Source organism: Chrysemys picta, chromosome 3, assembly GCF_011386835.1.
Source record: "Chrysemys picta bellii isolate R12L10 chromosome 3, ASM1138683v2, whole genome shotgun sequence".
Lineage (NCBI taxonomy): Eukaryota > Metazoa > Chordata > Testudines > Emydidae > Chrysemys > Chrysemys picta.
The window spans coordinates 59,675,405-59,686,468 of NC_088793.1; the positions used below are offsets into that span (position 1 = coordinate 59,675,405).

At 44.1% G+C, this 11,064-nt stretch overlaps 1 protein-coding gene across 1 annotated transcript in view; it reads left to right on the forward strand.

Annotated features, from left to right (window-relative positions):
• KCNQ5 (potassium voltage-gated channel subfamily Q member 5) overlaps positions 1 to 10,451 on the forward strand; it is a 490,758-nt gene extending 480,307 nt beyond the window's left edge. Inside the window, exons 12-14 of the mRNA XM_005308869.5 lie at positions 6,152 to 6,283; positions 8,506 to 8,632; positions 9,086 to 10,451. Of these exons, the coding sequence (XP_005308926.2) occupies positions 6,152 to 6,283; positions 8,506 to 8,632; positions 9,086 to 10,033 (1,207 nt within the window). The 3' untranslated portion in view covers positions 10,034 to 10,451. The remainder of the gene's footprint in view (positions 1 to 6,151; positions 6,284 to 8,505; positions 8,633 to 9,085) is intronic.
• The last annotated feature ends 613 nt before the right edge of the window (positions 10,452 to 11,064 follow it).

Sequence of the window (11,064 nt, forward strand, 5' to 3'; positions counted from 1 at the left end):
GGGAAAATGCCATAATTGTACCTGAATAGGAACTGTGCCTCAGTCAGATCTCTGGACTGCAGTGTTTGGTCCCAAAGCAGCAAAAGAAAGAATTAAAAATGGAGAATACTGGCCTGCATGAAGAGACACCGTTAATCAACAAGTGAAAAATTAATGAGAAACAAATTGGATGCACAATTAAAGATACTTACAAAATGGGAAGTGTGGTACTGTACTTATAAGGAACAGAAGAAAGTGAATACTTATAATTAAATTAATTATTATGGTTTTATCATCCTCCCACTAAAATCATTGGGGAGTTTGCAGCTGACTGCAGTGGGAGCAGAATCAAGGCCTTTAATCTGCATGCAAAATTGTTTGGTTTGATTCAAAATACAGCCATCCACAGCTATATATTTATCTTTAGGTATTAGAGAGACAATGCGGGTGATGTAATATCTTTTATTGGATCAACTTGTGTTGGTGAGAGAGACAGGCATTCGAACCACACAGAGCTCTTCTCCACTGTGGCTCAAAAGCTTGTCTCTCTTACCAATAGAAGTTGGTCCAGTAAAAGATATAACTTAACCCACCTTCTCTCTCTAATATCCTGGGACCAACATGGCTACAACTACACTGCATATACGTCTAGATATAGCTACCTAAATATAGATGGATATACCCTACTACTTTTTCAGTAGAAAATAACAGCACACCCTTTTACGTGCCCAGATTTGCTTATATAAAGGAGAGTACAATTAGCATGGCAATTTTTATCATTTAAGTTATTCGGCACTGGAGTGAGTTAGATTAAAATCATACACACATAACTAGGAGGGCATTTGCTAACAAAACGTGAAGCTTTGAAAGGAACCAATCTAGCAACAAAACAAAACTTCTGAATCATTGAGATTTAGCTATGAAAGTTCCCTCAACATTAAGGTCCTGGTTCAAGAAGTTGCTGACGCACAAGCCTAACTTTGAGGACCTGAGTAGCCTCATTGACCTCAATGAGACTAGTCACATGTTTAAGTACCTTGTTGAATTTGCACCTAACAGAAGAGAACACTTTGATGGGCACACATTTATAACTTTAAACAAGCTATATAAAATCCCATGGAACAGGTCTTTAAGATGACAATTCTACACTTGCAAAATGCTGACTTCAGTGGAGTTGTGCTTATAAGCTCCACGAATCACCTTGAAAAAGAAGGGTTTCGCTGAGTATAACTCAGCAGTTCAGAAGAAAATATCATCAGCTTAGCTTAGGCCTTGTCTACACTAACAAGTTTTGTCGACAAAAGTGATGTCAACACTCAGAAATCAACATAGTAAAAATCGAAATGTCATGTTCACAATCGCTCCCTCTGTCGGCAGAGTGTGTCCACAGTTGGGGCACTATCATCAACAGTGTGAGCAGTGGACTGTGGGTACCTATCCCACAGTCCAGCTCAACACTTTCTGTCATTAGGTGTTGTGGGAAGGCGGAGCGGATTGCAGTATATCTTGGGACCGGGCTCAATGTCCCGTGATGCATTGCTTTCTGTCGGCTTTCTTTTGCGGCATTTTTTCAAGGCCATTCTTTGCTGTGCACCCCGGTATCTTTGTGAGAAGGGATGGATCCTGCACTGCTCTCCTTTGCTCTGTTAGCTGTCATGAAGACATTGCGGATGGCAATGCAGTTAATCGCAAAGTTCCTAACTGAAGAAGCTCCCAGTTGTGTGACATGCTGTGTGATATGGATAGGAGCAACTTTAGATTGCTTTTGGCATTCATAGAACAGCTGCATAGGGTAGACCATCACTTTTGGGCTCAGGAAACAAGCATTGAATGGTGGGATCGTATCGTCATGCAGGTGTGGGATAATGAGCAGTGGCTACAGAACTTTCAGATGTGGAAAGCCATCTTCCTGGAACTGTGTGTGGAGCTTGCCCCAGCACGGCAGGGCAAGGACACCACAATGAGAGCTGCCCTATCGGTAGAGAAGCGTATGGCAATTGCTGTGTGGAAGGTGACAACTCCGGTTGGTCGCGAATCAATTTGGAGTCGGGAAATGGACCGTTGGGGCTGCGTTAATGCAAGTGTGCAGAGCAAGTAATCGCATCCTGCTACGAAGGACCCTGACTTTTGGAAATGTGCGTGAAATAGCGGATGGCTTTGCAGAAATGGGTTTCCCTAACTGTGGAGGGGCAATGGATGGCATACATATTCCAATTTTGCCACCCAACCACCTTGCAATGGAGTACATCAATAGGAAAGGGATACTTCTCCATAGTGTTGCGCAGGCACTTGTGGAAAGTGCATCACTATGGGTGTTTCACTGACATCAACGTGGGATGGTCCAGGAAGGTGCATGATGCATGCATCTTCAGGAACACCGGCCTGTATAGAAAGTTATAAGCGGGGACTCTGTTTCCAAACCAGAAGATTACAGTGATCCTCGGAGATCTGGCGTACCCCTTACAGCCGTGGATCATGAAACCTTGCATGGGAAACCTGGACAGCAGTAAGGAGCGTTTCAACAACAGGCTGAGTAGGTGCTGGATGACAGTGGAATGTGCCTTTGGCAGATTAAAGGCACACTGGCGATGCCTTTATGGCAGGTTAGACCTTAATGAGGATAATATTCCCATGGTGATAGCCAAATGTTGTACGTTGCATAATCTTTGTGAAGCTAAGGGTGAAAGGTTTGCTCGGGGTGGAATGTGGAGGCAGACCACTTGGCTGCTAATTTTGAGCAGCCAGATACGAGGGCTATGAGTTGCCCAGGGGGGCCGATTCGAATGAGGGAGGCTTTGAGGCAACACTTTGAAAATGAGAACCAGTAATGTCTATCTCTGTGATTAGTGCTGCAATGTTACGTTACATGTAGTTTTCCTAGGAAGTAATGGTTATATTTGGCGCCTTACATTCCAGCAAGCACATGAATAAACTGCCTATGTATGTATTGGTAGCCTGCTATCTCAATTTGTAGAAAACAAATAAAGATGAGTTACCACTCAAAAACTTTGCTTTTATTGCACAAGAAACAACACACCCAAACACCCAAGGATGCTTGGTGGGAAAGGAGGTACCAGGGAAGGGCAGACTTTCAGAGCTGTGTGTAGGTCCAGCTATCATTATGAAAGTTGTCCGAGGGGGTGGAGTGAAGGAGAAACCGAGAAGTCCCGGAAAGTGGAAAGGACTGTGCAGGCAGAGTTGGAAGGAAGGTGGGGACATGGAAAATAGTTCTGAATGTGCTGCAGTAGAGGGCGGGTACTGATCTACTCAGTTTTCAGCATTATTAAGGACTTCAACTTTTCGTTTGCTCCTCCATTACTTTAATCATCCACTCAGTAGCGTCCTTAACAAACTCCTGATTTGCTTTTCTGTCCTGCCTTTCAATTTCCACCACTCCTTGCATTCCCTTTTCTCTGCATGAGAGGAGTGCAGTGCCTCCCAGAACATGTTTTCTTTGCTCCATCTTGGGCGCTTTCTTATCTGGCGCAGACGCTTGGCCAGTGTGTGGGGGGTGTTCCTGATGGTCACATCTGCCGAAGCACAAGTAACAATGCACAGAAGCATGATTATTACATTCATGCACAGCATTAAAACATTTCAGTAAAATACACCTTTTGCAACATAACAAGCAACATGGCAAGCACACATCTCTGAGAATACCCAAAGCCTGGTGAGTGTTGGCGGGGGGGAGGAGGGGCACTCCACGTTGGGAAAAGAGCAGTCACTCTGCAAGGGTTGTGACGCAGCCGACTAGGGAAAAAATTCTAATATTCTCCCACACTTTTCCAAAGGTGGGGGTCATTCTAACACAGATCTCACTGCTAAGGATAAGCAGGGAAATGAGTGGTAGCGAGGTTGGCACCCGCCTCTCGCAAGTACCCCTTTCTGATTGGGTGAGTCTGCGTTCTTTAGTTCTGGTGACTCCTTTTGGTGGTCTGAGGCAGGTTTGTCAGTGACACAGAGCTCCCGCTGAGTTACACTGTCTGCATATTAACTAGCACAAACCCCTTCTGGGGTATACAGTCCACTGGGGCCTATCTCAGTAGCCTTGTGGTGGTGTCTCTCTCTTGCCCTCCCTGGGCGTTGGTCTTTAAGAAGTCCATCCCTGGTATAGGGCTGTATCTCCAGGGCTTCCTCACTGGAGACACTATCTTCCTGCAGCCCTCCCAGGCTCAGTCCCTACTCAGTCCTAGCAACCAGCCAGGAGCTCCCTCAATGCCCCCCAGCGTCCTGCTGCTCTTCCAGGCAGTCAGGCCTGCAGTCCTTTCTTCTCCTGCTCCAAGCAGCAACTGACTACTGCTCTGCTCTGCAACATCTTTTATATGGCCCTCTTGAGCCCTGATTGGCTGCTTCCCCTGCAGCTACTCTAGCCTGCTTGGAGGACCTCTCCAATGCACCTTCCCTGGAATGGGTGTGGCTGAACCGTGAGGCCTCCAGCAGGGGGCTTTTGAACCTAGTCCACCCCATCACATGAGGGTACATCTACTCAGGGGCGTCTCTATGTATTTTGCTGCCCCAAGCACGGCAGACAGGCAGCCTTCAGCGGCATGCCTGCAGGAGGTCCACCGGTCCTGCGCCTTCGGCGTACCCACTGCCAAATTGCCGCTGAAATCGTGGGACCGGCAGACCTCCCGCAGGCATGCCACTGAAGGCAGCCTGACTGCCGCCCTCACGGCGACCAGCAGGCCACCCCTCGCTGCTTGCCTCCCCAGGCACGCGCTTGATGCGCTGGTGCCTGGAGCCACCCCTGCATCTACTACATGCTTGTGACTTCCGCCCTGCTCTCTATGTTGCTCACCTGTGTGCTGCTTTGATCCTGCACAAGTGATTGCCGAATGATGCGGGAAAGTTCCCTATAATGGGGGAAGGAACAAAGCTGCTCTGCCAAGGAGCCTTCCACAGAGGATTGCCGAGTACCTCCAGGAAACTTTCCTGGAGATCTCTCTGGAGGATTCCTGTATGACCTTGGTGTGCATCAACACCCTGTTTCGCCATACTGATTAGCTACACAGGGAAATGTCCAGCTCACAGAAACACAGCCAGACTTGTACATTTCTATATCCTGAACCCACCTCTGCACTTACCAGGTATCTCCTCTCCTGCTTCTTGCTTGCTGGAGAGCAACTGCTGAGACTGGCTAAACACCTTTGGCGTGGTGAACAGTTCCTGGATGCCTGCCTCACAGGACAACCCCATTGGGAGCGCCACATCATTGTCTAACTCCACCTCTTCATCAATGACTTTGTCCTTCGGATTAGGTCCTCTTTCCACCGCCTCCAGGCCCACCAAAGTATCCACGGGGCTCTTGGCAGTGGAGGTGGGGTCGCCACCAAAGTTAGAGTTCAGCTCCTTATAGAACCGGTAGGTCTTAGGTGCAGCATCGGCGCGACGGTTTGCCTCCCTCACCTTATGGTATGCCTGCCTCAGCTCTTTTATCTTCACTCTGCACTGCAGCGTGTCCCAATCATAGCCCTTTTCACACAAGCCTTGAGAAATGTGCCTGTAGGTATCCCAATTCCTACGGCTCAAGTGCAGCTGGGACTGCACAGCCTCCTCTCCCCATATACTGAGCAGATCCAGCAGCTCTGCAGTGCTCCAAGCAGGAGAGTGTTTGCTGCAATTACCTGCCATGGTCACCTGGGAAAGTGCAATGAGATCTCTCCATGCCGAGCAAACAGGAAATGGAATTTCAAAAATTTGGGGGGCTTCTAAGGGGGAGGGGCGGATAGTTATTTACCTGACTGCAGGGCAGTGGAGTTCAAACTGCTGACCAGAGTGATCACGATGGGCATTGTGGGACACCTCTGGGAGGCCAATTAAAGCAATAAAATCAAGCATGGTGTCTACACTGGCACTTTGTTGACAAAAATTTAGAGAAAAAAAACTTATGTCTCTCTTTGGGGTGATTGTATTTTGTCACCAAAACAGGGCATTTTTGCCACCAAAAGTCACATCACAGTGTGTATGCATTCACTGTTTTGTTGACAAAAGCTACCTTTTGTTGACCAAACTTTATAGTGTAGACAAGTCCTTAGTTTAGCTTAGCTGATGTAACACTAAGCTGTCCGAATTATGAAAAGATAGACAGAGCTAACATTTGAATCAGTGTTGATGACTTTATTGTTTTACAAAAATGTATAAGGATTAATCTGGAAAAATATTTCTTCCACAGAATCATGAAATTTCATGTTGCAAAGCGAAAGTTTAAAGAGACATTACGTCCATATGATGTAAAAGATGTAATTGAACAGTATTCAGCTGGTCACCTTGATATGTTGTGCAGAATAAAAAGTCTTCAGTCCCGGTAAGGAAAGAATAATCCTTCATCATTGAAGAACCTTCCTGTGTAAAAATACCTTGAGCTGTTTTGTCATTTAGCACCAGAAGAATTGTGTGTCTTTTACATTACCAATTTTTTTTTTGACCCAAGTTTTCACCTGTGCTGTAGCTTGGTCTTCCTTTTTGTGAATGCAGTTAGGCCTGCAATTAAATTGTGGGTGGAAAAAATATGGATGTAAATTGGGCCCAGAAAATTTGAAAACGTAACCCCCCCCCCTTTTTTTTTTTAAAGTGCACTCATAAACTGACGGAATATTTAATACAGTGACTGTTAATAGAAGCTGAGGGCCGTTAGCACCACAATGGCCCGGATCCTATATTTTAATATTCTGGACTCCATACAGTAATAAACAGACAAATCTATGATACATATAGAGCCCTCCTTATATTTGCATTTGAGAAGCACTTCCTGGATTTAAATGCCCAAGCTCTCTGTTTGTGCCCAACCTTTCCAAAGCAGAGTTTTGCAGTTCCCTCCACCTCTGATTGCTATTACTGTATGCCAGTTGGCCACTATGAAATGACATCTGAAGAACCTCCAGAGGTGCAGGGCTCAATACTGCTCATTAGTTCTCTGAGACATTGATTCAAAGCCTATAACCTTTATTGCTGAACATTACTTTTTTTAAACCTTCTCTTAAGCAACTTTCCCCTGCTTGATGTCACTCACTGATTAGAGTAAGAGCACACATTACAATAAATCTCTCTATACCACTCTCAACACCTACTTATTTTTTTTAAATTCTATGTTATGCTGGTTTAATACAGATACAACTAAGATGAGATATACGTGTTGGGCCCCATGCTTTAAACACTTTTGGTCATACAGTACAGACCCATTTACACACGGATATCGGGAGTCAAGCCATCGCAACCGCGGGTTAAGAGGGCCATGCTGAAATATCTTAAGATATATACATGTATAATTATCTAGGATTACATACGTATTCACAGTGTCCCAAATACTGCAGGCCTATCTGTTAACGATGCTTTGCAAGAATATAAATTCAAATGTGTAATCTAATAAAAACATTATTATTACTACATAGGGGTGAAAGTAACTCAGGACACTTACCGGTACAGGGCGGGGGTGACTCTGGCCCCCAGAAGGGGCAGGGCCTTGGGCAGAAGGGGCGGCACTAGGGGTCACATCCCCCAGCCAGCCCTTCCAGGTTGCCTGGTCCACGCCACCCAGGGTTCCCGTGGCAATTTAAAGGGCCCGGGGCCCCGGACGCCACTGCTGCGATAGCAGCGTCCGGAGCCCCGAGCCCCTTTAAATTGCTGGCCCCGGGGCAGCTGCTCCCTTCCCCCTCCCCCCGCCTCTTGGCGGCCGACGGGGGGTAAAAGGGACAGGGACCTTAAAGCGCTGCAGGGTCCTTTGCCGCGGCAGCGCTTTAATGTCCCTGCCCTTTTTGCCTCTCCCGTCAGCGGCCCTGCTGGTAGGGTTCCTACTGGCAGGGCTGCCGACGGGGGGGGAGAGGGAGAGCAGCAGCGCTTTAAGGATGGTCCTTTGCCGCGGCAGCACTTCAACGTTGCTGCCCCTTCCCCACCTCTCCCCCACCTCCCCCGCCGTCGGCGGTAAGACGTACAACACATTTCCGCTCCGCACTTCCTGTTGATTTCAGTGTCAGTGAGTTAGTGAGCAAATCTGTAGTGCTACATAGCAAGTTCCTGTACTGCGTGTTAACAAGTCTCGTGTGTTAAATAGGTAGCACTGGGAGGAATGGCGCTACCACGCGTTAAGCGGATTCCCGCGTAAATGGGTCTGTACTGTATTTGACCAATGGGACTACTAATAGTAGTAAGCAATGTACCCAGTAGTAAGTGTTTGGAGGATTGAGCCAATAACTCGAGACTAAACTATCCCTCACAAATATGTATCTGTTATCATTTATTTCTATGTGTAACAAATCTCAAAAGTAACAGTAAATATAACTCCATTGCCATTTAACTTCACATTTTGCTCTCCCCAGATGCTTTAAACATCATTCTATGCTCTTTTATAGTATTTTTGTGAACTTTGATTACTATTATTTTAACAAAAATAAATCTATCCTTTTTCTTAGGCATTTTTCAGAAACTGTTAAATAGTTATTGTAATTGTAATTTTCCATAGATGTGAATAGTGGATACTTCCACAATTTCACCATTTTCAGGGATCATTATAGTCTCTAATTTCTTTCACAGCGTTGACCAGATTCTTGGAAAAGGACAAATCACAACAGATAAGAAAAGTCGAGAAAAGAATCCTGCAGAGAATGAGACAACTGATGACCTTAGTATGTTAGGGCGTGTAGTCAAGGTGGAGAAGCAGGTAGAGTGACTATATGAAACCATGATTTTGTTTTATTGCTTATAACTTTCTGCAATGAATAATGGATATTTTCAATTTACAACAATTTGGTAAAATAACTTTATTTGGTGTCTGCACTGTTTTAAATGTTGAAGAAAAACACACACAAATTATATTACATTAAATGTGCTTTGTATACAGAAATGGAAAAACATACACTACTGAAATCTGCAGCCTTTAATAGCTAAAACATTAACTTGATCATGAAGCATCTGTAAATACACTGCTTTTAATAGCTTTCTTTTTTTGATGAGTAGCTCTTTTATACAGAGAAACACGTTTCCCTTATATGTGGATTGTTCCTATTATCTGTTACATTTTCTCTTTGCTTAGATTCTAGAGAGGCTCTAGGGAGGCAAATGTTTTTAAATAATATTTTGTACTTACTTTAACCTTTTTTTTCCCAATCTGCAGGTACAATCCATAGAGTCAAAACTGGACAGCCTGTTAGATATTTATCAACAGGTCTTAAGGAAAGGATCTGCATCAGCGCTCACTTTGGCTTCATTTCAAATGCCATCTTTTGAATGTGACCAGACCTCTGATTATCAAAGTCCTGTAGACAGCAAAGATTTATCTAGTTCTGCACAAACTAGTGGATGTATATCCAGATCAGCTAGTGCCAACATGACTCGTGGCCTACAGCTTATACTGACACCAAATGAATTTAGCACTCAGGCTTACTATGCTTTTAGTCCAACTATGCATAGTCAAGCAACACAGGTGCCAAATGATGGACCAGCAACAGTAATAACTAATAATACATCAAACCAAATAAACCAGGCAACTAAGCCAACAACCCCAACAACGTTACAAATACCACCTTTCTCCTCAGTCAAGCATGCCAACTGGCCTGAGCCTCTTCATATTATTCCTGCAACCACACAGGAAAATATTTCTGATGTCACCGCTTGCCTTGTTGCTTTAAAGGATAATGGACAAGTTGCACAGTCCAAAGTGACAAAGGATCTTTCCTGGAGAAAAAACCTTGATACAGAAGGAGAACCCTTGGTCTCAGTTAAACCAGTAGTGCAAATGGATTTAGGAAAATCTTTATCTGTACAAAACCTTATACAATCATCCGAAGAACTGAATGTACAGATTGCTGGGAATGACTCCAGTGGCTCAAGAGGGAGCCAAGAAGTGTACTCCAAATGGAGGGAGTCAAAATTATTTATAACAGATGAAGAGTTGGAAGCAGAGACAAAAACAGAGGCTTTTGAAAGCATCTCTCGCTCATTAGTGGAAACAGCTCTCTCTACTGACTCTCTAAGGACTGGAATATCAAGATCATCTCAAAGCATTTGCAAGCCAGGGGACAGTACAGATGCACTCAGCTTGCCTCATGTCAAACTTAAATAACAATTTATGGGTTTTCTTCATTGGCTGAGTAATTCCTTTAGTCATACATATCATAGCATGAACTCTTTTGAAAGCCTTTTTAATAAGATAAAATTGCAAGAATCAGGAAGAATCTGAAAGGCAGTTGTATGAGCCCATATCTTCTAGTTGCATGACAATGCATGCTTAAGTGACAGCTAAAATTCAGATTTATACCTAATGTACATCACTTTTATGTAGTACAGTAGGTGTAAATAATGAGTAATCTACGAAGTTAATACTGCAGACTGTGTAAGAAAGCAAAGATCTGAGCATTTAGAAATAGTGTTGTTTCTACAATACAGAAGTAAAAATCGTAAGATTTAAAGCACTTTGCTTCTGGATTAATTACAAATATATATGTCCTGAATTAGACAATAGTTTATGTTTACAAGAAAAATATTATCTACAGCTGCTAGCAAGGTACCAAGGAAACTAGTAATATGGGACTAGAAATGGCTGCTAGTTGCAAGATATAGAAATTAACTCATCATTAATCAGTTATTTTAACACTCTCAGCTTTAGAATGTTAATTTCTGTAATATTTTTGGTGATTTAGTGCTGTGGCAAAGTACTTTGCACACCACTTTCAGGTTGTTCTTTATGATAAGAACCGTCTTTTGCTATGAAATGTACAAATTCAAAGGATAAGGGCTGGCCTTAGAGATGGATAATCTGGACTACTGCACCAAAAATTCAGGGGCAGCTTTCCTTACCAAACTTGCTGGTATCACTGATGTGCCCTTCCCGTGGATCTGAAGCATTCTGGAAGCAGAATCAGCAGGAGAGGAAAGGGCACTGCCGTTATTGTAGAAGCAATTCTTCTTTCTGCCCTGAAGGTGGCACTATGCTTCACAATTGCACCCTGATACTCCATGATTCTGTGTCAGAAGTCTGTGAGGAAGTGAAAGTGGTAACATATGGGGTATTGAAATCAGAGGGAAAAACAAAGGGGATAAGGGAAGAGAGAGAGACTACAGAAGGGGTGAAGAGGAAAAAAAGAGAGACAATAT